General features: G+C 39.9%; 3 protein-coding genes across 10 annotated transcripts in view; 1 reads left to right on the top strand and 2 right to left on the bottom strand.

The window, feature by feature from the left end:
• LOC144529081 (DNA-directed RNA polymerases I, II, and III subunit RPABC4) overlaps positions 1–24,475 on the top strand; it is a 55,151-nt gene extending 30,676 nt beyond the window's left edge. The window contains exons 1-10 of one of the 5 annotated variants that reach the window (XM_078268020.1): positions 11,666–11,924; positions 12,155–12,223; positions 16,762–17,352; positions 19,032–19,131; positions 19,903–20,055; positions 21,102–21,259; positions 22,491–22,632; positions 22,978–23,104; positions 23,226–23,363; positions 24,208–24,475. In XM_078268020.1, the coding sequence (XP_078124146.1) occupies positions 16,995–17,352; positions 19,032–19,131; positions 19,903–20,055; positions 21,102–21,259; positions 22,491–22,632; positions 22,978–23,104; positions 23,226–23,363; positions 24,208–24,213 (1,182 nt within the window). In that variant the 5' untranslated portion in view covers positions 11,666–11,924; positions 12,155–12,223; positions 16,762–16,994 and the 3' untranslated portion in view covers positions 24,214–24,475. The other 4 variants (XM_078268021.1, XM_078268022.1, XM_078268024.1 and 1 more) reach the window with 4 other exon arrangements.
• On the bottom strand, positions 53–4,382 carry rida (reactive intermediate imine deaminase A). Of its 3 annotated transcripts, XR_013502954.1 has the most exons (7): positions 4,236–4,382; positions 3,064–3,169; positions 2,545–2,599; positions 2,380–2,448; positions 1,635–1,808; positions 1,200–1,255; positions 500–519 (listed from the first exon to the last, which is right to left on the bottom strand). XR_013502954.1 is itself a non-coding variant. In XM_078268031.1 (6 exons), exons 1-6 carry the CDS (start codon positions 4,298–4,300, stop codon positions 463–465), a joined length of 408 nt encoding a protein of 135 aa, XP_078124157.1. In that variant the 5' UTR covers positions 4,301–4,350; the 3' UTR covers positions 53–462. The 3 variants fall into 3 exon arrangements, 2 of the variants coding, with proteins under 2 accessions (XP_078124157.1, XP_078124156.1); XM_078268031.1 differs by lacking the exon at positions 1,635–1,808 and having other exon boundaries at positions 53–519; positions 4,236–4,350; XM_078268030.1 differs by lacking the exons at positions 1,635–1,808; positions 4,236–4,382 and adding an exon at positions 3,939–4,211 and having other exon boundaries at positions 53–519.
• Positions 4,619–11,585, bottom strand: stk3 (serine/threonine kinase 3 (STE20 homolog, yeast)). 2 transcript variants are annotated; one of them, XM_078268019.1, is made up of 11 exons: positions 11,410–11,585; positions 10,502–10,582; positions 10,153–10,281; positions 9,839–9,953; positions 9,344–9,508; positions 9,005–9,172; positions 8,685–8,822; positions 8,316–8,441; positions 8,029–8,233; positions 7,586–7,779; positions 4,619–7,379 (listed from the first exon to the last, which is right to left on the bottom strand). In XM_078268019.1, exons 1-11 carry the CDS (start codon positions 11,430–11,432, stop codon positions 7,221–7,223), a joined length of 1,503 nt encoding a protein of 500 aa, XP_078124145.1. In that variant the 5' UTR covers positions 11,433–11,585; the 3' UTR covers positions 4,619–7,220. The 2 variants fall into 2 exon arrangements, with proteins under 2 accessions (XP_078124145.1, XP_078124144.1); XM_078268018.1 differs by lacking the exon at positions 11,410–11,585 and adding an exon at positions 10,937–11,151.
• Positions 24,476–26,861: the final 2,386 nt, after the last annotated feature.

Here is a 26,861-nt window from a genome sequence, read left to right as displayed (position 1 = left end):
TTTTTGTCGGATGTGATGTTTTAGGGTGAAATAACCATTTTAGAATCAGAGATGGTGCTAAATGTGTTTTTATTAGTGAGAGCGGAGCTTTTAAAATGTTAAAGTATTTCTCTGGAACCGAACAGAAGCTGAGATACCAAACTATAAACCGCACAAAGACGAAGGTGAATCTGACCACTGTGACCAGGGATGGGTCGTGCAGATACAATCCCACTTTATCATTACATTTTGTTCTTTGATGGTTAATTAAGTGCTGCTCTATTGTTCAGGGTTTTAATCTAAAGTGGTAAGTGGTGTAGTCAACCAGCTACAGTGGCCAGAGGAGAAACAAATGTATGCAAAAGAAAGTCAACAAGATCCTAGTTTGGTCTTTCATGTGTCATCTGGAAATACTCTAAGGCTTCCACTATAAAAGGTCACTTGATGGTTAGACTACAGCTTGTTTGGGATGTGGCTGTCTAGTCAGGAGTCTGAGAGAGGACCGAGAACAGCAACCGCCTCAATTTCCACCAGGCCACCCTGAAGACACAAAGGAGACAATGAGGACATGGGGAAGAAAGCAACGTGGGTAATAAGAAAACAATGCTTCTCTGGGATTTTTATGAACCAATATTAGTGCCAAAATGTGGAAAAAAGGCTGATGTTCAGACTTTGTCCTGTGTGTGCAAAGAAAGCCTATTTAACCTATACAACTATTTTTTGAATTTTCTTTGGTAGTGTGAGAGTGTAAGACGATCTTACGGCAAAAGTGTGAGAGTTGGGAGCCTAGCATGCTAACATTTGCTAATTAGCACTACATTTGCTGCTAGACTTGCTGATGGGAATGCCATTAATTCTGCAGGTATTTGGTTATAAACCGAAGTATTAGGACAACAATAATTTTATCCTGATGATGCCACTAGATGAAAATTGAGGGGATTACCAAAGTTATTACAATTCATCCTAGGGTAATGTCTGTGCAACATTTCATAGTGATCCATCTAATAGCTGTGGATATATTACAATCTTACCAAAGTGGTGAAATACAGTATATTCAATATAGTGAAAATTGCTGGATGATGGAAAATACATGGCACGGATGAATGAGCATGCATCTAGCTACCATGAATCACACCACCCCATGGGTATTGATGCATGAACCATGTATACCACCGGGTACTGCAGTTCTATATTGGTGTACAGGTTTCGTTTGTACTCACTCTGGGAAGAGCAGCGACTTGGTAGGCAGCTCTGGCAGGGAAGTTACTGCTGAAAACTGGAAGGAAAACATTTACATTGTATCAAAAGCATACTGGACAACCACCAGGTTAGTGGAACACTGGGAAACATGCCATTTTTCACAAGACAAAAACTATAATAGAGACAAAGCTCGCAATGCAAATACAAGTAATTACACTTATCAGACATAGTCAAAACTTTGGCCTGTGAAGTCAAAATTCACATGACATGTCCTCTCCTTCCTTTCATCAGGGTCAGGGAAAGTTCCCTGTCTGTGGTTCAGGGTTGAGTAAAGTCAGGAGGGAGGTGGGAGAGCTCGGGACCTATACCCGAGTCAATGGCCTGCGCAGCAAAGCTTGCTGGGAGGGTTAGGTTACATCTGTGTGCCTACATGGCGGTGTCCATTTACAACTCACTGGGCACTGCAGCTTCCATTACACCTGTCTGTTGTGATCCAGGAGGAAATGCCCAGACTGTGAGAGGAGGCTGAGTGAGCCTGCCTGACAGGTGACTGCTTCACTGGTCAGCAGTCATTTCCTGAGAGATGTTTGTGAAATATGAGGCGCCACGTGTACGGATCCTGGAGTCTGCTGTTGGAGGAATGACAGACTTTTACAGTGTTTCATTGTAATTTCTCAGTAAATTGTGTGCTGGATTGGAACACTTGTACAGAACCGCATGTATTGTAAGATGGATGGCTCCATACACAGGAACATGTATGACCATCAAGACAATTTGAGAGTATTTAGATATGTTTAATTAATCATATCTCCCTCCACAAAGCAAACGGTCAGCTACACATCAGCACTGTAGACATTCAGCGCCTTGCTCAAGGATACAGTGACTCAGGTATTCGTGCAGGCAGAACGGTCATTATTCTGTGACGGGACCACAACAGTGGTGCCTATATAAAGTGAATAAAATAGACTGCTTGTATAGGTGACATGGTCACTGATGTAACAGCAGCTCTGACAACCTTGTTCAAGGCTGCCACTGTGTGGCTGCTTTCATATATTAGAAATATATAGAAATATGAGAGAAAAACATGACAGGACATTTTACCAATTTGATTAGAAGACCACATATGTTTTCCATTATAATCTACTTTCTCGCATTAAAAATAACACACTGAGCTTTAAAATGAATAAAGTATTGCCTTACATGTTTTGTAGACCTCATTGACGCTGTTAAAGTCGTTGATATCAGCGAGCAGCACAGTCGTCTTCGCCACTGAAATTAGAAGAGTTAAGTTTAGCATGTTTGATCAAATCATATAAAAACACATGAGCAGAGTTACTGAACAGCCGGACAGTACTGGGATCTCACCATTAGTGTAGTCACAGCCAGCAGCTTTAAGAATCTCCCCCATATTGACGAGAGCCTGAGGGATGATTGTGATACAGTCAATCAATACGTAATATCACCGTCCTTTATTTATGTGGTTCAGATTGAATTGGATTCAGATGAGACCTGGGAAACATCCTATTTTGATTCATCGCTGTCAGTGTATTGATTTTGTCTTTGTTGTTTTGTCTGTTTAATGTTCTGTTTTTAACCATTTACTTTATGGGTTTTACCTCTATGACTGGAAGAACTTTTTCCGTTTCTTTGGTGATCTCTGTCAATTTCTATTTTCTTTGGTTGCAAAAAACTTTATCAGTTATCAAAAGCATGAAAGAAATAGAAAACAATTTAATATTGTATTGTGCTCTAATAAGTAGCAATGCTCTACACTCTGTGCCTATGCTCCATGTAAATAAAACAACTGTGCTTCTTGATGATCTTAAATGTAAATTACTTATCGAAATGGTGTTAACTTACTACTCTGGGAGAAAATTTCCTCACCTGTTTGGCCTGGGCCTGCACCCCTCCATCTACCAGCTGACCAGAGGCCACGTCCATTCCCAGCTGACCCGAGATGTACATTGTTCTATCCACAACCACCGACTGGCTGAAGATGATACACAAACACAGACAGACAAACACACATCTTCACACTTTAAAGTTGTAGTGCGTAGTTTCTGTCGCCCCCATGAGGAATTCTAAGTAATGACAACAAAACTGTCTGCACGTCCACATGATACAAGCACCCCCCCCCCACCATTTAATCTGCTTTAAATACTTATCAAATGAAATAATGATCTTATTTTTCTCACTTATTAACAGCATGAGGTAAAATGATTTCTCTCAGATGACTGACTAAAAAAAATAAAAATGTATGCAAAATAATAAATGTATCTACACTTTAAATCTCAATGACTTGATTTGTAATGATTAGCCTTATGATTCTGAAACCTGGATTTCATAATCTAAAATCCCAGTCATTTTGTGCTACACTTTTTTGTGGTAGTTTATCAAGTCAAATGTTATAGTAAATGACAGATACGAAATTTTTTCCACCAGGCAGCAACAATGGCTAAAGAAACTTGGATCCTGGAATCCAGAAGATAAATCAGAGGCCATCCAGTCAGACGTTACTGCACCCACACTGACTATTGACCTATTGGCCAGAGCAGGAACACCCCTCACATTGTGCACAGACTGAACTGAACAACACGACAAACACACTAGACTTGTATTATTGTCAGATGATTTGTGATCATTTCAGTTAATTTGGTTTTAATCAGGTAATTAGAAAACAAGGTGCTCTTTGTTGTTGCATTTCTGAAGATTTAGATATTAAGTGCAGATAAAGTATTTCACAGGACATAAATCCTTACCTGTATATTCCCTGTCTGACAGGGGCTTTTGGTGTGTAGGGGATTTGTCGACGAATAGATGCCATGATGTCAGCTGTCTGTCTCTACTCTGCGGTGCTTCTTCTCTGCTAAAAGTTCAACTCTGGCACTTTTTTTTATGGTGTCAAGTCAAGCAGGTTGAGTTCATTGTACACTAAGACCCGCCCCTGATCAAAACCCTGGACTGATTCATCCATTCATACAAACACTTTATGTACCTGCTTCTGCACCCCGTGTCGCTAAATAAAAGAAATGACGCATACAGTATGTATCTGTTACCTGTATGGACCGATGGCAGCCGGGGCTGATGTAGTGTTGACGATCTTTCTGTTGAGTGCAGACATGTTTTCCTGATTTGTTTCCCCAACTCTTTCTAACCCGCAGAGTGGCTGTGAATGGAAGGGAGTCGTTGTGTATGTGCAACAATTTAGGGAAGCAGGAAGAGTTGCTGCCGTAAAGTCTACCGTAATGTCGGTTAACAAGAGAACGCTGCATAGTTTTGGAGGCGCTTCTGCGTGCAAACAGAAAACAGCGGCGTTCCTAGTAGAAGAGTAACGGTACAACAGGTGGTCATTCATGATGGTTTCTACTGCAATTGAGTAGGTTCAAGTCTCCTTTTATAAACTCAGATTTAAGATTAAAGCATTCCACTGCAGTTGTGGTTAAGTATAAGTAACTTTTATTATTTCTTGCACCTTTTCAAAATAAAGTATTACAAACAAAAGATAATAAATTAGGTGATTCAAACAAATGTTTACATTCCACTCTACATCCTCAAGTCAGAATCAGAAGGTATTATATAGCGGAAATAACAGTGAAATAAATGAAAACAAAATAATATATATCAAAAAGTGATTTCAGATAACTGTCAGATTCTCTACAATGTCACATTTCAAACGGGGCTTTTATGAAATTGTACAGAGCAAATAGTTTCTGTTAAAGCTGAAAATCCATCTTCCACATTAACAGTACTCTTACCTGTGCAGTTAATACAATAGCATTCTACTAAATAGCAAACATAATTATAAACATGCAGTCTAAAACACACAGAAATCAAGCCACATATGTTTGACAAAAGGCAGAAATATTAACAGCCAAATCAGCTACCAGATTTAAAGCAGCGTCACAAAAAGAAAAAGTTTTGAACACATTTAATAAATAAATTGTGAATGCTTGTGTGTAAATTGCCAATGGACTGCAGACTTAATTTATGAAAGCAATGCATGGCCAGAATGTTGATTTCTGTGAAAGAACAGTTAAATAATAAGACAAAAAAACAAAACAACATACAGATTGATCATTCGAAAGAAACATTACTAATTGAAATTTGGATTCAGTTGTTTAAAATAGGATAGTGTACACAAGTATATTCATAAGACTATGGGATTATCAAAATGTCAATTAATATGCAGTAAGTAGGGGCTGAACCATCAAGACTGCATATTAACATATGTAACAGAAACCTGCAGATATATTGTACATGTAGTTTTAAAAATCATTCAAAGGGTCAATATTAGCACATGTGTAAATTCAATATGTCAAAACTAAACAACCACAACAGAGAAGTTTCTCTCTCACGAAGAGTAGCAAGAGTTTTCAATTAAACATTCAAAATTGGGAAATAAAGCCCAACTGACAATGGATATTTGAGTCCAATAATTATATCAATATTTGAGAGCAGAGATAATCTGATAACAGACAATATTTATATTTTTAGGATAAACACATGACATTTTCTTTCAAGTTGTTTAAGGAAAACAAACAATCACTGCACTGACAGTTTTGTGTAAATAATGAGCGTGTGTAAATCTTCATTCCTTCATCAACAGTCGCACCTAAATGTCAGAAAACTGTACTGGAGAAAGCAAAAACAGCACATTCTCTATCATACCTGCTGAAACATTGATATAGGCTGCAGGGAAATTTGCTTAAAAAAATCTTAATGCAAGCTGCAGCAGCTTGGTTTTTCTCAAGTATCAGTCAGTCACTTGAGTCTTTTATAGTCACTTGTCAGTTTACAGGACCAGCACTGGTCGTCTTCTTCACTGATTTGCATATTAGAAAGTCATATTGGAATCTGAAGTTAATCAATCATAGTGTGGAACAATTACAGAAAACATAATTAGAACCTGAAATAAATCTGCAGGGTTTTTAAAAGACGGCAGGGACATTCAAATAAAAGTCACAGTATTTTGGAATGCTTTGCTTTTTCAAAGTTAGGAATGAATTTTGGTGCCAACTCTGGTTTTAATTCGAGTGAAGTGGATCATTTTGTCAAGTAACAGCTCAGATTTTAACTTAATGAAGAGCAGTGGGTAAGTGGTGTGTTAAGAGACACCAAGATGCATGGAGTCAATACAGACAGTGCACTGGATGTTTAAAAGAAGCCCCAAAACAACATAGTTAAATAAATGATAATTAAGAATAATGAATAATGTTTTGAATTTTCAAGTCCACCATGAGAACATGCATGATCCGTTCTTCACCACCCACATGATTTCCGTCATTTCTGTCCATTCTTGCAGCTTTCCACAGTCCACTTCCAACTCATCTCCAAGTGAGGAAATGGAATTAACCAGCTCGCGACTTGGTTGTAATATTACATTTCTTATTTTAAAACCAGGTTTTAAATATTTTAAGGCATTCAACTTAATCAGCATCATCTTGATTGTCTTTGGTCATGGACAAGCCTCCACAGCTTTTTGTTGCAGGTATTTCCAAACTAGGCTCTATATTATATTTACACTGAAAGTAAAAAGTCTGAGGGAAAAAGAAATACCACTTGTCATTGACCACTGTGATTATACTGCTGCTACTGCCAGAGGAGAGGCTTCCTTATGAGTTGATGGGGATTCCCCAAGGGCTTTCTGTGTGACATGAAACGTTATTTCATTTGGATAAGGAGAAATTAATGTTGTGACTTTCAGGCGTATAATAGCCAGGCCTCCGTTCTCTCTTTGGCCGCAGTCCTAGTAGTATTATTCATGGGAGGGCAACTTTATAGGAACCATAGAAACAAATATAAGAGTTGGAGGAACAGCATCTAGACATAGTGTAGAAACAAGGCAGATAAGTGTAGATTCCAGGAGCCAAAATGGATGTAAAAGAAGCATCCAACTTCATTTAGAGGCAGTTGGCAGTCAGTCAGAACAACAGTGGGTTTTCAACAAAGACAATAAGGTCGTCTTAGTTCCTCTGAGTCAATGGGACGTAAGTTTTGTGGTGATGGTGGCTTTGGGAAACCAAGACTAGAGGAAGGGGCACTCAGAAGTTCTGTTGTCGTCTCTTCTTGGCATCCATGGCATCCAGGATGGGCTGTCTCTTGGCGGTGTAGCGCTGCCTGAGCTCCTCAATCTCCCGCTCCATCATGGGATCCAAGGCAGTCAGGCGCAGCTGCAGCTCCTCAAAGTCCAGGTTCTTCAGCTGATCAACAGCACACAATAAGAAACAGACAAACAATGGAGAAGGAATGAGTTGTATTTAGTGTCTTGTTGAGAATAATATTGCAAGAACTGTTTCGCTTTTGGTATTTATTTTTTTTACCACTGAGGCACTGGTGTTTAATTCCTTTAGGTCATACCCCATTAATTAAAGCAGTACCATCCATGCTCATGGTAGATGTTACTCACAAAGTCAAAGTCTCCATCCTGAGGCACCTTCCAATTGTCAGGGAAGACATTCTTGGACTGGATGTGGTAGCCGGGCTGCTCCTGCGGCTGGTTATGGTTGTAATTCTCCTGCTGCTGGGCTGCCTTGTTGGAGTCCTGCTTGTCAAAATAGTCCATGAAGGATGGACGTATTGGCTGCTGGGGGGTGGCGTGCCCTGTGGAGGAAAAGGAGGGTTGTGTTTCAACACCTGAATAGTCTCCTTAGTGAATACTTTGCTATTTTGCTGTACCTTCACCCGTTTATGACAATCTTACAGACCACGAAAACTAATAACACTGACACTTAACTGTTGGCTCAGGCCCTCATTTAACTTATGGGGAAAAAAACTGTTTTATAGTGTGGATGAGATTACACTTCAATCCTCTTTCTCCCAACAACTGAATAAACATATGTGTGTGCTCACTCCTCATTGATCCATGGTCTTCCTCCTCCTCGTCATCATCATCACTGTTGATGACCATTGTGCCCAGGTCAGACTCTAGCATGGTGCTGCCGTGTTCAATCATGGTCTGTGCCCCATCACTCATGGTGCTGGTGGCCCGCATGGTTCCTGCACCCTCTGAGCCTGACTTCACCATAGTGTGAGAGTCCACCTCTGTCTCCTCCTCCTGGAGGACATTTAGTCATATAGCTTCAAAATATAGCCTTCTAATCAAGTCAAGTTTAATGTAAACATCTCAGCTTACGTACAGAGTTGTCATCCTCCTCCTCCAGCTCTCTCTGCTGCTCCTGCTGCCTCTTGGCCTTCATCTCCATGGCTTCAGTAATCAGGTCTCTGAGGATTGTGACCGGCTTGGCCTGGCTGATAAATGGGTGCTGGACATCCACAAGAACAAAAATAAAAGTTTTGTGGGAATGTTAAGTGACTCAGATGCTCTCTGACAAGGTGTCAACACAAATGGAGCATCTATGTTATTTTGTTCACCCCTTGCATATACTTATGCAAAAATATTCCTACACCAGTTTCTCTGAGTGCATACACCTAGGTGTTGATGTTCTACTCTTACAAGTTTATATCTGTGTGTGTGTGTGTGTGTGTGTCCCCTTCCTTCCTCCAACCTGTAGGAGCTGCGTGGCGGTTGCTCTCTGCTCTGGATTCTTGACCAGACACTTCTTGACAAAGTCTGTAAAGTCATCTGACCAAAGCTCTGGCTTCCTGAACGTGGGAGGAGGGTTGGTGGGGATCATGAAGATCGCCTGGAAGAACACAAAGAGGTTTCAAAGAGTCCGGTGGAATAACAAAGACATGGATTCATGAAAGAATCATGTCAGCTGTTTGTTCTATAGGTACCTCAAATCCAAACCTTCTACCAACTCCTGCTTCAGATCTGAGGGATTGGGTCTAAGCACCCACTTCTTCAAACTATTTTTACACTCACTCTCATGGGATGGATGTCAGCATAGGGAGGTTTGCCCTCTGCCATCTCTATGGACGTGATGCCGAGGGACCAGATGTCAGCCACACAATTGTAGCCAATCTCCTGGATCACCTCTGGGGCCATCCAGAACGGAGTACCAATTACAGTGTTTCTCTTTGCCATGGTGTCCTTCAGAGAAAAAACAATGCCGGTATCATCATTATGGACTTGAAGTTTTCAAATCACTTAATATGGATTCACAAAATTAGTGAAAGATTATACATTCCAAGTGGAAGTTTACCAAGACCATTCACTTTGCTGTCACTAGTACAAGCCCTTAAACAACTGCGATAATGTTACCGTTAGTTGTCCAGCAACTCCAAAGTCTGCCAGTTTGGCATGTCCCTCAGTGTTGAGGAGGATGTTTCCTGCCTTGATGTCCCGATGGATCTTCCTCATGAAGTGAAGGTACTCAAGACCCTTCAGTGTCGACTTCAGGATAGTGGCAATCTCTTCCTCAGTCAACTGTAAAAAAAGGAGCAAGAAAACACACAGATGAAATAGGATCCAAACGAAGAAATTAGACAAACGCAAGTGTGACTTATTGTATTTTTCATGTAATCAGTACTTTTGCAAAGTCACAGACATAATCAACCAGGACATTTTCCTTATTCGTTATGTCAGTGTCTACAGCAATGACCACTGAGGTTTTATCACCATTATAGGTATTAAAAAGCAATGTCTTGCTAATGTCAATGTCTTGGTCAAACTATATCAGTCTAGGATATACATTTCCACAATCTGCTTAGAGTAAAATATAACATTTTAATATTCTCTCTCTCTCTCTCCCCCTACCGTCTTGTTGCGCAGTCTGATGATGTCAGAGACAGAGCCGGCTCCACAGTACTCCATGACAATCCACAAGTCTGTGTTCTTGAAGTAGCTGCCATAGTATTTCACTACGTAAGGGCTAAAAGGAAATGCAAAAAAAGAGTGGTTATCAAAAGAGAAGACAAAGTTTTGTTAAGAACAAAAACAGCAAAAGTGAAAAACCTCAAGACATCAGAGAGCTGTACATGCTGCAGGAGCCAACATTCTGGTAAATCAAACTTAGAGAAAAGTAAACTATGGAAGCAAATACGATGGGGAGCGCTGTGTTCGCCACTAACCTGTCACACTGCTGCATGATGGAAATCTCTTTGATGATCTCCTGCAGATCAGACTCCACAGGAACCTGCTTGATGGCCACCACCTGGCCTGACTCCTTATGGATGGCTTTGAACACGCTGCCATAGGAACTACACACACACACACACACACACACACACACACACACACACACACACACACACACACACTATATGTCCAGAGTGCATTTTATACATGATAATATTAACAAATAAATGCATTACACAGCAAATGAGTAGCATCTTAAAAAGTACAGACAAGTACAAACAGAAAGTTTCAGTCAGTGGTACACAGTGGAAACCGAGGTTAGTCATGACACAAACATCTTACCCTTCACCGAGTTTCTCTAAAACATCAAACACTTCCTCCGGTTGTTTGGTCAAACTGTCTTCGCTCAGCTTTTTCAGCTTGCTGAAAGAAAAGGGAACAGATACATTGTAACTTCAGTATAATAGTCTGCCTAAAACAAGTAGTGAAAACCAAACTAAACCACTATACCATAGGAGCATCTGAAATCAAATGCTATGCAGTTTCTAGCCATTTAATATCATTGCAAATTAGATAACGTTACATTTAATATACCACGTTATCGATACCAGCTCTTTCTCCCTCTCGGGTCAAAGATGATCTTCAAAGAAAATTAGCTCCTGTAGCGTTTAGTTGGAAAGACAACCACATGAATCACAATAGCACCAATTAGCCATTAAATGGTTGCCAAGGATATCATTTGTTTTACAAGAGTTTTGTTAGATTGTTTCAACTCACACACAATCCATTGTTTTGTACTTCATGTCCAAATAATACCGTAGCCAGATCAAAATGCTCCCTAAAAAGGCACTGACGGAGTTACCCAACTACGAAAAAAGCTACAAAGCAATTAGAAGCTTTAACACAGGACTTGCTATTTTGGTCAAGAATGACCTCTAAAACCATTTACTCGTCTTAACTGAGTAACGTTAGAAGGTTTGACAGAAAATTGGTCAAACTAACTAAGTTAGCATAAAGCTAGCAATGCGACAGCTAACGTTACCTGCCGCCTACGTTTTAGACCCAACGCGGCAACGGCACCGCTGCGCTCTGAGTCCGAACCCCATTGTTTCCAAAGACTTGCGCCGCGCCACGACGTTTTTTGCCGCTGCGCAAACTGCGTTTGGTCTGAAAGGCCTATTAGCCTTTAAGCTAACGAACTAACTAGCTAGGCAATAGCTTGGTTTAAGACTAGTCGGAAGTACACAAACCTTTTGGGCGCAGACGGCTCCATGGTGTATAACTTCAAAGAATAAAAAGTCAACGGACTTATAGTAAGTATTGGCAGTTATGGGGCCAATAGTCAAGATGAGAACATTGTCGACAGAGTCGTTGTTGTCAAAAACTAGTGGAGGGCCACTAGCTGACTGCTCGTTAGCTAGCTAGATGATGGACCGTTTGGGGACACACAATTTTTCACAGCGCCCCCTGTTTGACCGGAGTGCAAAACAAAAACATAACAACTAGCTAGCTACTGTCCTTAGAAAAATAAAAACAATGAACAACCTTAAATAAATAAACCACAAACACGATTGTATACGAAGGAATCTGTCATATAACGTTATTCACATTATTTGCGTTGTCTGGCAAAAAGGGAAACTAGCTATGCCAAATGTGACGGAGTATCTTCTGACCAATCACAAACCACTTTGCTTTGAGGTGGACGGCGGTTCTGCGTAGGTATCAGTGTGTGTGCGATGAGGTAAACAGTTGGCGTGTTAAAACAGTGAGTTGTGTTATTTTTTTATCTTTTCATTTAGTGTATTTCATATTAACTATATTCGTACTGCATTCGTACTGAGATTAATGAAATACCTTTGTTATTCACTACGCCTACTGCTAATGGCGGTTTAGGCTAATTCTGTCGGTACCACCATGCTGTTTCTGTGTCAGCATGCTGTGACGATAACGTTACAGATGTGATTGTGTCAACATTACCTCTCCTGTCTGTTATAGAAACAAAAATGGATCCACCGAAAGATGTGCAGCCGCCCAAACAACAGCCTATGATCTACATATGTGGAGGTACACTGCAAATTGTTTGTGTTAATTGTACAGTCAGCTGCTACAGCCGTTACTACTGCTAACGATGCTAGCTTACCAGACCTAACGTTATTACTTTGTTCTGTAACGTTAATGCTCAGCGCTGCTTTGGTATCACTGTTCTATCACTGCTAGTAACGTTACTGCATAACTACTTATGTTACCGTATACTAAAGTGAGCTATTACTTTAATAAAACGTTGATCATGTAGCTAACTTAAAGTTACATTCCAAATTAAAATAGATTTATGGCTGCGTGCACACACCGAGGCGGTTGCTGTGGAACGTTGGCAACTTGAGCGTACTTAAAGGAATTAGGCCACGGTATGCACATGCAATGAGTGACCATCTTTTAAAACTTTGTGTGACAGAACATCCGTTATTAAACAGTTTGGTATAAAGCTAACAAGACAGTCCTGTCTTCAGTCTCATTTAGGCAATACATTCTTATAGTATCGGTCATAAGATAAATGTACTGCAGTAACATATGAAGAAATGTACTACAGTAACGTATCAAGATTGGACGCTACTAGAATGTATTGCGCCGCTGCTTTGAATGGGAAGCGTGGAAATAACGCTCCCTGTGGACACGTATTATGTCATTGCCATGGTATGTGGTTATTATACCATGGCTATGAACCAATCAGATTGCTTTATTTGAGCTACCCGTTTTATAATACGTTATAATTACACACAGTTCTCGTAGAACTGAGTCAACAGTACTGTATGTACTTAACTAGTTTTGCATTGCCAGACCTATCTCCACAGCACTGGAGAAAAGTCTGGCTGCACCACCGCTTATCTGAGATAGGGGAAAACTGGTTTTGGCTTGTTTGTATGTCTTTGAACCAATCACAATCGTCTTGAGGAGGAGAATGATGTCTGAAATAGGCGGCCAATGGCAGGCATATACCAACATGTCTACATCCGGTGAGTCAGACTAGTACTTTACTGATGGCCAAAATTCTGCTGCTTTTTGAAAGCATTATTATGTGTTCCGCCCCAAAGGGCATAAATGAATACCAATCAAATAGCAAGGTGTCTAGTCCATCTTGCCTTCTCTTTTTAGAGTTTTGAGACAACTGTAACACACAAGAATTAAACAACCATTGCAATTTTATCGTAATCTTTAAAAAAAGGAATCATACTAAGTGAGAAATTTTACAGTTAAAAAATCAACTTGTCTGTGCTCTCTGGTTAACAAAATATGCAATGTAGACTGTTTCTAAACTACCTCAAGCCTAGTTTTGCATTTCTGTGCTGCAATTTCTTATCAGTTGACATGTACACAGATACTGATATATCTGCAATAAGCTTATATCCGTCTGACCAATTATCGTCTAGCTCTATTGGTTTATTGAATCTATAGGATATTTTATGTAATATCCTTTCTTTATTTGCAGAATGCCACACTGAAAATGAAATTAAGGCCCGTGATCCAATCCGATGCAGAGAGTGCGGCTACAGGATAATGTACAAGAAGAGAACAAAGAGATGTATCCTTTTAAAGGTCCCATGACATGGTGCTCTTTGGATGCTTTAATATAGACCTTAGTGGTCCCCTAATACTGTAGCTGAAGTCTCTTTCCCGAAATTCAGCCTTGGTACAGAATTACAGCCACTAGAGCCAGTCCCACAATGAGCTTTCCTTAGTATGTGCCATTTCTGTGTCTGTAGCTATTGAGGAGGAGAGAGGGGGGGGGGGGGCGTGGGCAAGGTGGAGAGTGGGAGTGTGGCCTTGACCAACTGCCACTTTGCTTGTGTCAGTACCCGATCCGTACCGCCTGTAAAATCCGCTCTGCGCATGCGCATAATTCAGCGCATGCGCAGAAACTCAACGTGTTTTACGACCCTGCCTGATCAGTTCTACACTTGCGCGAACACCGGCAAACTTCACAGCTCTATGCACGCATTGGCGTAAGGATGTTTGGACATTTCTGGTTACCAGAAGAAAACATTAGACAGTGACAGTAGACCGTTATGATGGCAGAGATGAAGTTTACAAGGTGTTGGCTGGAGTTGCCTAAAGTATCTGTTAATGATATACGGAGGGTCGTCCGGCCATCCAGTACAACACCATGTAGCAAATTAAATAAAGGCTTCAAATTTTACGTTTCATCATTTCTTTGCAACTTTGAAGGTAATTTGCTAACGCCAGCTAGCCTGAGCTAGAAGCCTTGCTTTGGTGTTTTAAGTCATGACTCCGTCCTGCTTCAGGTTAGTCATGCTTTAAATAAAGTTTAAGCATGTGTATACCTCTCACTTCATGTGTTTGTACTTCTATGAAAGTATCAGGTAAAAACAGGGCTACAAATGAGATCTCTGTGAGAGACCAGCTAACTCCTAGCAAACTATTATGTAGCTCAATGCTGGACATTTCACCCCAAATTCCAGTCACTTTACTGCGTTTGTATTTGGTTTAGAAGCCTTTATTGGTGATTTTTTACGGTACAAAGTCCTGCTACATACGTACATATATAGCTAGCTATATGTGCTCCGCTATGTCGCGTTAGCATGCAGCTACAATAGTTAGCTATGAGTATGCTAACGTTAGATTGTAGTAGAACGAAGCAGCACTTTCTATCGCAGATAAAGGCTTCTGAACCAAACACTACACAATTGGACATGTTTCAGCAGGAATGTGACCCGGAATTTGGGAGAATTTAACAACATTGCCAGCTAAGATGACATGTGTACTGCCGTTAGCATGTAGCTACTATAGTGGTATACAACAGTGGTGGCTGGAAGAGCTGTCATCCCGTCTTCAAAAGGACACTTAAGTACGTTTACATTTCATCGCATTAATAATAGACAGTCTATGGTTATTAGTCAAGACGAAGTATTAAAAGTAAAAACATAAACAACACAACATCGACGTCGCTACAAGTCTCGATTGTTTGTAGCTATGACTATTGTATAATAAAGATTTAATAAAAAAGTTGTGATGTTTGGTCGTAAAGTGTTTCAACGCATGCGTGGTACAAATTGCACAGGGACATTGTTAGTTTTCTACTACGTAATTATGCGCATGCGCAGAACGGATCTTACAGGCGGTACGGATCGGGTACTGACAGCTTGTTTGCAAGCCATGATGTCTCTCTCATGGGTGGGCCAAATTCTCTGGGCGGGCAAAGCAGAGAAAGGGAGGTAACCTTGCTCCTTATACGTCATAAGAAGCAAGATTCCAGATTGGCCCATCTGAGCTTTCATTTTCTCAAAGACAGAGCAGGATACCCAGGGCTCAGTTTACACCTATCGCCATTTCTAGCCACTGGGGGACCATAGTCAGGCTGGGGGAACGCATATTAATGTTAAAAAACCTCATAAAGTGAAAATGTCATGCCATGGGACCTTTAATGTAATATTATGTGATGGCAGAAGGCTTTTTATATAAAGTAAATGTATGAACTGAGTACTACAATACCTGTACATTTCCTTGACTCCTTGATTTCAGTGGTTGTCTTTGATGCCCGATGAAGAAGAGGAGAGCAGTTGTTTTGATTATTTTTGTTGTGTACTATTTTTGTAGTGTATGACCATGTATATACATAATGTAGATCAACAACTCCATATGTTCTGACCTCCAGGCCTGGCTACAGATTTCCAAAATATGGTTGAAGCTCAACATTTTCTTTTTGACACACATAGTACTGTTTTTTACCCAAGAGTAATTGATGAAAGGTTTTGGTTTATTAAAAAAAACAAGATTGACTGTGTTGGTTTTTTTTTCTCATTTGATCCCACGTTTCCTTAATATCAGTTTACCCACATATCATTAATACCCTCAAATAGTCCGCAATTATGATAAAATCTAGATGGATACAAGAATATGTACAGTTCTCTGTTCTCCTAAATTAATATTTAGGGTTTATACGCTATCATTGGAGGAGTAAAATAACAATGTTATCATTCAGTTGCTGTAAGATCTTCCAACCTTTTTGGCTTGACATCAATTCAAACAAACCAATGTCACAAGTTTTTAGCCTAACATCCAAAAACTAGCTGAGACATGAGCCGTCATTGGTGATTTGTGAATATAGACTATAGATACTTTGTAATAGTAAATGAATCAATATTTTCTTGGAATTAGGACATTTTCTTACACAGAAAATTTCATTTTCCCTGTCTATGTTATGCTATACCTAAACTTCCTAGGAATTTATTAGAAAATAAACACAAAATAAAGTGTTACAAGTAGGTTTTCTGCTTCCCTATCCTCTAATAGTCTTTAATCTAATAATCTTGTAAAAACCAGATTAAATTAATTTATAATGAAACGAATAAACGGAAATAAAATAATGCTTTTGTTTTGACAAGGTGTAATTTCACTTAAACAATGACAATAAAAAAGCATGAAAAAAATATATCATTAAAATTGTAATTGCTTGTTTTCCTATTATTAGATATGGTTGCTCTTAATTTGCCTTAAATTGCCATACATCTGTACATACATCAGTATCTGGCCGTTTTATAGTCATTTAGTTTTTTAATATATTGGTCTGTGTTCCTGTGTGTCACCAGCCACCAGAGCCCTTTACTCTGAAGTCTAATCTCCCATCAGAGCAGCTGTCCTACTGCAGCACTGCATTGCTGTGGCACTTCCCCCATCAGTGACATCACATCTGACATCTCATCCAGGGGGCGTTTCCAACAGAAATCCCCAGCTAGGCTTAGATAGATGTAGCTGCAGCTCTGTGAGAGGGAGAGGCAAGAAGGGAGGAAGAGTTTGAACACACTGCAGAGGGAGTGCAGCTATGGGGAACGCACAGGACAAGCCTCCGGGCAGCGGAGGAGGGGGAGGTAGATCGCCTCAGGCCACAGCAGGGAGCGGGACGAGAAGCCGTAGTGGAGGCAGCGCGGAAAAGCCCCAGACTCGAAGAGCTCCAGGGAAGGGGGCGGCCAATGGCACTCAGAGAGAAAACAGCCCTGCTGGTGGACAACAGGAACAGGGCAGCCCTGCAGTGGATACAAGTTATCTGGACGCCCCTGCTGGGGCCCTTCCTCCTCACCTGGCCAGGCTCAAGAATGCAGGAAACCACCTCTTCAAACATGGCCAGTTTGGGGAAGCCTTGGAGAAGTACACACAGGCCATTGATGGATGTGCTGAAGCAGGTGGGGAAGATATGAACAGTTTGTGTATTTTTTTAGAGCATTCACCTCATGAGCAGCATTTGATCTGAGGAGAAACACCTCTGTTGACTAGACAAATTTAGGGTAGAAAATGAATTTTACTCTCAGACATCTCTCAGATTTGTAAAAGGAAATTTGTTAAAGTTGACATACACAATATACAGTCCAACCAATATACCTAATACCTGAATTGGAATTGTCATTGGCAATACAGCTGCATGCCACATAAGAGCTTATGTCAAAGTAAATTACAGTACAGGGGAGTGGGTCTTATTTTCTCAATCTATAAATTGTTTGGTCTGTAAAATGTCAGAAAATAGTTAAAATGTCCCATACAATTTCTTAAAGCACAAGACATTATTGTCTGACCAACAGTCCAACACCCAAAGATGTTCAGTTTATAATTGTAGAAATTACACAATTTCACAAGTGAAGATTAAATCAGTGCATTTCTCGCATTTCTGTTTAAAAAATGATATACATTATTTTTTATTTTTTTTAACTCTAGTAAAGAGTCGTACATTTAAAACTTAAATGATAATGTGACTGCATACTTTATCTTATACCTGTTTAAAATCATTTTTAGAGTAAAAATGTGTCAGTCTGTGTTTTTTGGTGAAAGAAAATTTTTAAAAGCAGCTTCTGATTGCCGTCAAGTCACCAATGTAGAAACAACAACAAATCGTGGGCACAGAGACAGACAGACAGCCTCTTCTAGCATCTGTTTACTAGCCCTCGTAAGGGTATCAGATACAAGTTGACTCAGAGTGTCTTTTGGCTCCACAATCCACAGTATCCCATATCAATTTTGAATGCATTATGCTTGTCATGCTGCATAGCAGCCTCTATTTACCAAATCAGCATGCAAGTGCACATCATCCTACATTATAATTAATGTACAGGATGTGTACAGGTCACTTCTCAGATCTGTCACCTGTGTGGCTTATTGAACTGGTCATCACAAGTTTTTAGCCTAACATCCAAAAACTGTAGCTGAGACATGAGGCGTCATTGGTGATTTGTGAATGCAGCACTGGCATGAGACAACACTGCTGACCGTAGATAGAAGTCATGTGCTGGGGCATGGGGGCTTTTAGGTAAGATTGGATGTCATACTGCACCTTCAAGAGCACTTAGCCAACTTTTACTGTTGTAGCTGGCAAAAGAAGCTTTTTCTGCAGCACTGGAGATCGGCTGACAGGACTTAATTTCATAGCAGACTTAGCAGAGAGACTCTCAAAGCAAAGCACTGAAAACAATGTGTGATTATGTCTTTTTTTAGTATTGTTAAAAAAAAAAACCACACAAATGTAGAGGAGTATCAACATTGTTGACATCAGTGTGTGGGCACTGAAGCAGCACATGATGACTGATGCTCTGCTGGCGGTTGTGAAACTGCAGTGGAGGCTCAGAGGAGAAAGGACAGAGTAGAAAATGACTCCATATATCTGTCTACCATGCACGACCTCAGCATCTCTGGACACTCAACACTTTAAATTGACCTGTTTCCGTCTTCCTATTCTCTCTTTAGTTACAAAATACAGCACTAATACTAGTACTAATCTGTCCCTACCCCTGTATATACTGAGATCAAAGATGACTGGAGTGTTATTTCAGCATTAAGTCTTTCAGATAAGTGGGTTGTATTCGTCCCCCTGCAGGCATTGATAGTCCAGAAGACCTGTGTATCCTCTACTCCAACAGAGCAGCCTGTTTCCTGAAGGATGGAAACAGCACAGACTGCATACAGGACTGTACCAAGTAGGTGACAAGTGTCAGCTCTGTGCATGTGTGTTTCTGGCTGTCTGTGATCATTAAAAGATGTTTCTTTGTCCATTTCAATGTAGTCAGATATAAAAGAGTTCTCCACCAATTTAGCATTGCACTGCTATAACTTTGTCAGGCTCACGATAAACAGTAAAAAATATAAATTGAAGTAGCACTATCAGAGATATTGTCTTTTTTTATTCCACTCATTCTTCTTTCTTGTTAAAACTTGGCGCCTACATGACCCACAATGCAGCTTAACCGGCGACAGCTGGGACAGAGATTCAGTTATGTCATGCTAGTAGCGGAAGTGACCACTTTTTTGGCCTTTGTCTCATAATGAAAGATTTTAGTCTTTTTTTAGTTAAATTACATTACATATTTAATATTTCAACAGCTGAGTTTGTATGAGGTAAGTATCAGTATATTAGTAGATCGATCTCAGTTCATTACTTTGCTCACATGCCTATAATAATCTAAAGACTTATTTAAAAAATCCTTTTATAAAAGGTCAGTCTACATCTTGTTTTGCTACTTTGACAATATTTTGTATTTTATTTCATATCATTTCTTTATGGTTTTTTATTCAGTTGTAGTTTACTCTTAGTTGACCCTTTTAACTTTAAACACACTATGTGACTATTTGTGGTGTCTAAATGCTCACTCACGTGTTTATGAATGGAGAGCTACAGATCATCCCAGTTGACACAGTGTGCAGGTGTAGACCGTTGATCCTCTGTCTCTGCGTCTCTCTGATCCTCTTAGGGCTTTGGAGCTGCAGCCCTACTCCTTGAAGCCCCTGTTGCGCAGAGCTATGGCCTATGAGTCACTGGAGCGCTACAAAAAGGCCTACGTGGATTATAAGACAGTCCTGCAGATAGACACCGGGGTGCAGGCGGCTCACGACAGAGTCCACAGGTCAGCTGAAAACAGCCACACGTTATAAACTGTAGCTACTTAAATGTGGCTTCTTTAACTTGTCAAGTTGTAGAAGTTGTCTGTAAGAAATCTAGAGGTTTCAAGGTTAGAGTTTATTCAATGCTGTTGTGTTTTTCTCTTCTGTATCTGCAAGTTCCATCCTCACACTGAAGAGAAATAATTCTTATGATATTTTTGTAGACACCATTCTTTTTATGACAGTTTTATCTACAGTTACTTTAAACGATATGCATTTAATAAGGGTTGAATAGTTAATTAATTTGCCATTAACACCTGAGAGTTCAGGTGTTAATGGCTTTAATGGTGTTAATTTTTTTTTTTAAAGATTCTTTTTTGGGGCTTTTCCCTTTATTCGATAGTGACAGTGGATAGACAGAAAAGGGGGAGAGAAAGAGAGGGGATGACACACAGCATAGGGCCGCAGGTTGGATTCGAACCCGGGCCGCTGCCAAGGACTCAGCCTACATGGGGCGCACACTCTTACTGTGTGAGCTAGAGGTCGCCCCAGTTTGCACTTTTTCATTCAGCCAAACTGATTTTAAGTTGATTTCACTAAATAGCTGCTCTTGGAATCAGCAGCTAGAGTATTTGGTAGGTATGATGGGTAATGTCAGAGAGAACCACTGGTCTATACTACTGTATACTATGTCTATACTTGCCCATTTGTATTCAAATGTTTCTAATCAGAAGCCAAAAATGTTTTTCAAAAAGGGTGTTGTTTTTCTGTGGCTTTCCTGGCACTGTTTTACCACAAGCCACAATTAGTTTTACTTTATTTGTCACTTCTACAGTCTGAATACACTACAGACTCAAAATAAGCTTAGAATTAGCGTGTAGTATGGATTTGAGACGCCTCTGATCTGAACCACAAGGATGAGTGAGACATTCACAGTAGTAGAGGAACATGTGTCAAAAGTGAAATGAATAATGACTGAACCCTATAGTAGTTGCAGCATTAATGTAGCTAATTACAAAACACTTTCTGTGCTCACACTGCATGTTGTACTCTCTGTGTCCATTGCCAGGATCACCAAGATGCTTATTGAGCAGGACGGACCTGAGTGGAGAGTGAATCTTCCAGAGATTCCCGCTGTCCCTCTGTCCGTCCAGCAGCAACACAGAGACAAACCGATCAGCGCTGAAGTAGCCCAAGCCCGAGCAGCCAGGGCTGCACAGGAGGAAGGTCAGTGACATTGCTTCCTCTTGGCTTAGTGAGGAGCTGGACATTTAAAATATAAACATGTGCTAAGTGGATTTATAACCTCCTAGTCTTTCCCCTAAACCATTCACAAGCGCACGTACTCACACTCTGTAGGATTATAGCTATCACTATGTAGTACTGCCATTTACTTGTTTTCATAGTAGTTCTTCTGACATAAAAGCAATCTGGCACCTTTAGTTTTTTTTCCTCATACGTGGACAGAATTGTTTCTTAAAAAAATTGCCTGATGTGGGTGGGAAAATTTAAATCGAAAAGCAGCAGCAGCAGAAGTCGGACAGTGAGAATTAGTGTGGAAACGCTGATGAGCAGCCGTTGAAGGCTCTCCTGCTGGGAAATTGTGTGTGTGTGTGTGTGTGTGTGTGTGTGTGTGTGTGTGTGTGTGTGTGTGTGTGTGTGTGTGTGTGTGTGAGATCAATAATGCAGAGGGGAAGGCGATCCACACCGAGTCTAGCGCTGCTGTAATGGAACAATCCAGGTCAGGTTTCCTGTAGGCTGCTCCTGCTTACACTGATCAGAAAGCTCCACATATCATATATTGAAATATATTTATATACATGTTGAGTATACCGGTATAAAACACATACAGTATAATATAAATAGCTTTATTTGTATGCATTACTTAAAAATTCCATACACAGAACTTAAATCTTAGACAGATAAAGCACCTGACCCAATCCAGACACACCAACATGAACACTTAATGAATATAGCACATAGACAGCTCATCTTTGAATAGCATACTGCTGTTGCTGGGTAAACAGATGGAGGGTAGTTCAGCTTGTTGTCAGTGTTTATGCCTTTAAAGTATAAAATACCATAAGACAACTTCTACAGACAATCAGACTGAAATACCATTTTGTTGGCATTTGGTGTCACATTGTGCCTCTCTGTCCCTCCCTCCAGCCACTTCCCCAAACAGCAGAGAGCTCAGCAGGCAGGACAGCACTCATCCCCTCTGGTCCATTCAGACTGCTGCTGACAGGCTGATGGATTTATTGATCACTCTTACAAAAAGTTTATGCACTGGGCTGATGGGAAAAGCTTCTTGAAAGACAAACAATATGTGCAACATATCCATAATAACCTCCATTGAAACTGAAGACAGAAAGTGTAGTTCTAAAGTGTGTTTCTTTTTTTTCTTTCACCTGTTTCAATACTGAACTGTTGCTAAATTACAAATTCCTGTCCACAGTCAGCAGAAAAGATGCCCACTTTACTTTACTGAAACGGGAAGGCAACGATCTGGTCAAGAAAGGCCACTTCCAGGAGGCTCTGGAAAAGTACAGTGAATGTGTCGCATTAAAACCTGATGAATGTGCTCTCTACACAAACAGGTACACATTCAATTCTTACCTGCACACACAAACCACGAAAGTCCCAAAAACTAGAAACTAGAAGAATTAGAAGAAAATACTGTGTGCTTTAGAGGCACAGGTATAGACACTGTAAAAACAGAAACCAAAGCTTAGGATGTAACATAATTACATTGATTCTTAAACTTGCTGGTCTCCTTTAAGGACTATATAATAGTTAAAACAGTAGAGGGCACCACACGATCATCCATCTCTCCAATCCTTAACTTACAAAACAACTTAGCATTACCTGTAGCAGTATCCTGAATGATAGAAATGAACATGCTGCGTTCACTGACTCCTGTACCCTATTCTACTCTTCTCTAGAGCCATTTGCCTCCTGAAACTGAATCACTTTGAAGCGGCCAGACAGGACTGTGACTCTGCATTACAGCTGGAGCCGGGGAACAAAAAAGCCTTCTACAGACGGGCCCTGGCTTATAAGGGTTTACAGGTTACTCCCACATCATAAACACACACTGTCATTTATTTGAAGCAGTTGGATTATTTGTTGTGGTTTGTGCATTCATTTTTTGATAATTTCCAGCCACTCTTTTTTTTTTTTTTCTTCCCAGGACTACCTGTCGGCCAGCAGTGACCTCCAGGAAGTCCTCCAGCTGGACCCGAATGTTCGGGAGGCCGAGGAGGAGCTTGAGGTGGTGACGAGCTTGCTGAGACAGAGCCTGATGGATAGCACTGCACACACACCAAGGGTAAAAGATTGCACGCACACAGACACACACACACACACACACACACACACACACACACACACACACACACACACACACACACACAACGTAATTCAGTGATTCTCAAGAACAGGTCTCATAATCTTTCAAAAACTATATACTGTACTTTTAAGAAAGGGAGATTTTGGCTATCAAACCATAGGTCATTTGGATCAATGATTTGAGATCAGTATTAGTTTTGTCAACACCGTCATACACCAAAGATTGTATCATTTCCCAAATTTAGTTCAGCAGAGATGTCATTTATCTTTCATATTTTTTAAATGATCCATACTAGTCTTAAAATGAATGAGAATGTAGCAAATTAATAAATGGCATTTCTATTTAACTTGGAATGTCTTCCTTTTAGACTTTTTGATCATTTGCATTTAATGTAAGAGGTTAGGTAATTAATTGATTTGATAGAACATCTTTGGAAGAACCGGGGGAAAACCAGTTTGTTTTTCTTTATCATAAAACACTTGTGTTTACATTACATAAGAGACAGGACAAAGTAAAATGTTGGCCATTTCGAAATTATTTAATATGTCCACTTTTTAAATCCACAAAATACAAGGAACATATACAGTATATTAAGGATTTATCAAGTGGATTTTCTTGAGAAAATGCTAAATTGCTAAAAGCACAAACTTATTCATATTGGCAAATCAAACGCTAAACACAAACAATAAGCAAGCACTAATATTGTTTAAAAAAAAAAGATAATTATATATATACGGTGTGTATACATATATATATATATATATAAGATATATTGTGCCTTTTAAATGTTGCACGGATGCTGACTTTTGCTCATTTCCTCCAGGTTTGATGTGTAGGAATATGGAGGCAGAGGAATGAAACGTGTGTGGACATGTACTGTACTGTAGCAGTTATGGAGGAAAAGGACTCTTAAAGCCATCGAGTGTAGTGAGTAAGACCTGCAAAAATGAAAACGACTGGTGTTGACTCCTGGGACGGACTCCTTGGATGACCAGCTTTTCAGCTCTGCGCCATATGTAATGTGTGCAAACCACACCATAACTCCCGAGTACACAACCTTACATAATGGGCAGCTTTATTTAAAAAAAAGATAGGTATGTCAAAGTACTCATGACCTGCTTGCACTATAAATCATTCACATTATGATGTAATGTACAGTACATACAGATTAATGTAACAGGCTGCAGAGCGCCGTTTCATGGTGGAGTAACACGGGGAAAGTAAGAGTGTGTTATGTGTGCCTTATTGAGATTTCTATCACAGTTAGGATAAAATATGCCAAGATTTAAAGATGTTGTGTTTGGTTCCAAAATGGTTCACTGAGCTCACGACAAAAGCACTGACAGAAACTGATTCAGCTCAACTGTATTGTATATAGAGACAAGGAACTCCCAGAAAGATTTAAAAAAGGTGAAAAAGTCAAGATCTGGTACAATCTTTATGTATCCAGGGATTCAGCTATTACACATATTTCAAGACATTTGTCATTGTTTACATGTAATATCAGCTGCTACATATTAAAAAGGATAAGCCAACAAATTGCTATAAAACATTTCCACAGCTAAAGACCCTCTAAAGTGAGGTGTTACAACTATATTTAAGATGCTAAAATAATGATTAACCACAGTTAAAATATCCCCTGAGCTCAGTGCTTAAGTTGTTAATTTCACTTCATTGGTTTAGTAAATATCCAGCAATTGAAGTTAGCATTACTTAATCATGTACTGTAAGACTTACTTGTAGGTCTCAGGTTCAATCTTGAATGTATGACTGCGTGTCTTTTGTGTAAATAGGTGTCAAGTACTTACGTTTTGGAAAGTCTCTTACCAGAATACTACATAGTTTTATTCGTGGCCCTTAACTCTGAACCCTTGGATCCGTTTATAAAATACCTTACAGCTTCCATTCATCAAACATACTTGTTATTATTCATACCTTCAAAACACAAGAGAAGTAATCTGCAGGGGGAGGAATTACTGTTGATATGACCCAAAGCAGGTCCAGTCTGATAAACAGCTTGTTGTCAGGTTTTTTCATCAACTGGTTGAAGTCTCTTGAACAAACAAATATTTGGGATACTGCAGGTTGGAGACCTACACAGTAACAACTTAAAGTGTAACTCTCGCCAAAATGCAACCTAGGGTCTTTTTGTGAATGTACCTGAGTCAAACTTTCTATTAAAAGCATATTTAGGACGGAAGCGCCACTTTTAAGATTTACCGTATTTTAGTTTTTCGGTCAAATGGCCTTTTGAATGGGAGTGCTAGGGGCACTTTTATGCTAGCCTCAAAATAGCTATTTTTAAAACACTAAGAAGGCTTGACACAACATGAAACTTTGCTCCAAGTATCACCAGGGGCTCTACACCTTAACTACACCGGTGCACAAGGGATATACTAAATCTGTGGCTACTTGTTTTGATATCGACTCGTTTTGACTGCCGAGATGGTAGCAGCCGGAAACAACAAGAGCTACGGTGAGTTGTTCAAAACCTCTCTTTTTAGTAAACTCTGGGTACACAAACAATGTTCTCAATGCTCGAGTTCATGTGTAGAGCCCCTGGTGATACTTCGAGCAAAGTTTCATGTTGTGTCGAGCCTTCTTAGTGTTTTAAAAATAGCTATTTTGAGGCTAGCATAAAAGTGCCCATGGCACTCCCATTCAAAAGGCCATTTGACCGAAAAACGAAAACACGATATATCTTAAAAGTGGCGCTTCTGTCCTAAATATGCTTTTAAACGAAAGTTTGACTCGGGTACATTCACAAAAAGACTCTAGGTTGCATTTTGGCCAGAGTTACGCTTTAACTCCTCCACGTGAGCTTCAAATGTATATCCAGACTTTCACATTAACGTTTTTAAAGCCCTACAGCCATTGCCCACACACACAGCTGTTTTCACTTTACTTGCCTAATTAGAGCTCCCCTCAGGTCTGCATTGTCACCTACAGTCTGTGATTGTCACACCTGTTTGGGAGGGACAAATTAGACCGTTGTCACTAGGCGCAGATGTCTAATTAATCAAAAACACCCATGTGGGGAGGCTTCTTTCTTTTGAATCTCCCATTCCTATTCCTTTTAAACATCCCATGTCAGGCCTATAACACACAACTAATGTAAATCTTAGTATAGCACAATGTGCCACAACTTTTATTTAATTCATCCTTTGACGTATTCATGTATTAATACACTTTCTCCAGTCCTATTTTACCAATTACCTATTTTTTCCCTTGTATTGTCTAAATAAAAGCATAAAAATATCAACTAAATGAAAACACTTGATATGAGGCTTGAAGTGTTGCTTCGTGGAATGCAGCATGTACTGTATGTAAATAGTTTGGATGCAAATGTAAATAATAAACTGCTATGTGGATGCTTTAATGAGTCTTGTTTCTGCACCGTCATAAACTTGTTTACAAGGGTAATCTGAATGTATAGCCAGAGGGAAACAACAAAAACAGTACGACAAAATTGTTGAT

Source organism: Sander vitreus, chromosome 14 (genome assembly GCF_031162955.1).
Source record: "Sander vitreus isolate 19-12246 chromosome 14, sanVit1, whole genome shotgun sequence".
Taxonomy (NCBI): Eukaryota; Metazoa; Chordata; class Actinopteri; order Perciformes; family Percidae; genus Sander; species Sander vitreus.
This window is presented reverse-complemented; position numbering and strand designations above follow the sequence as displayed.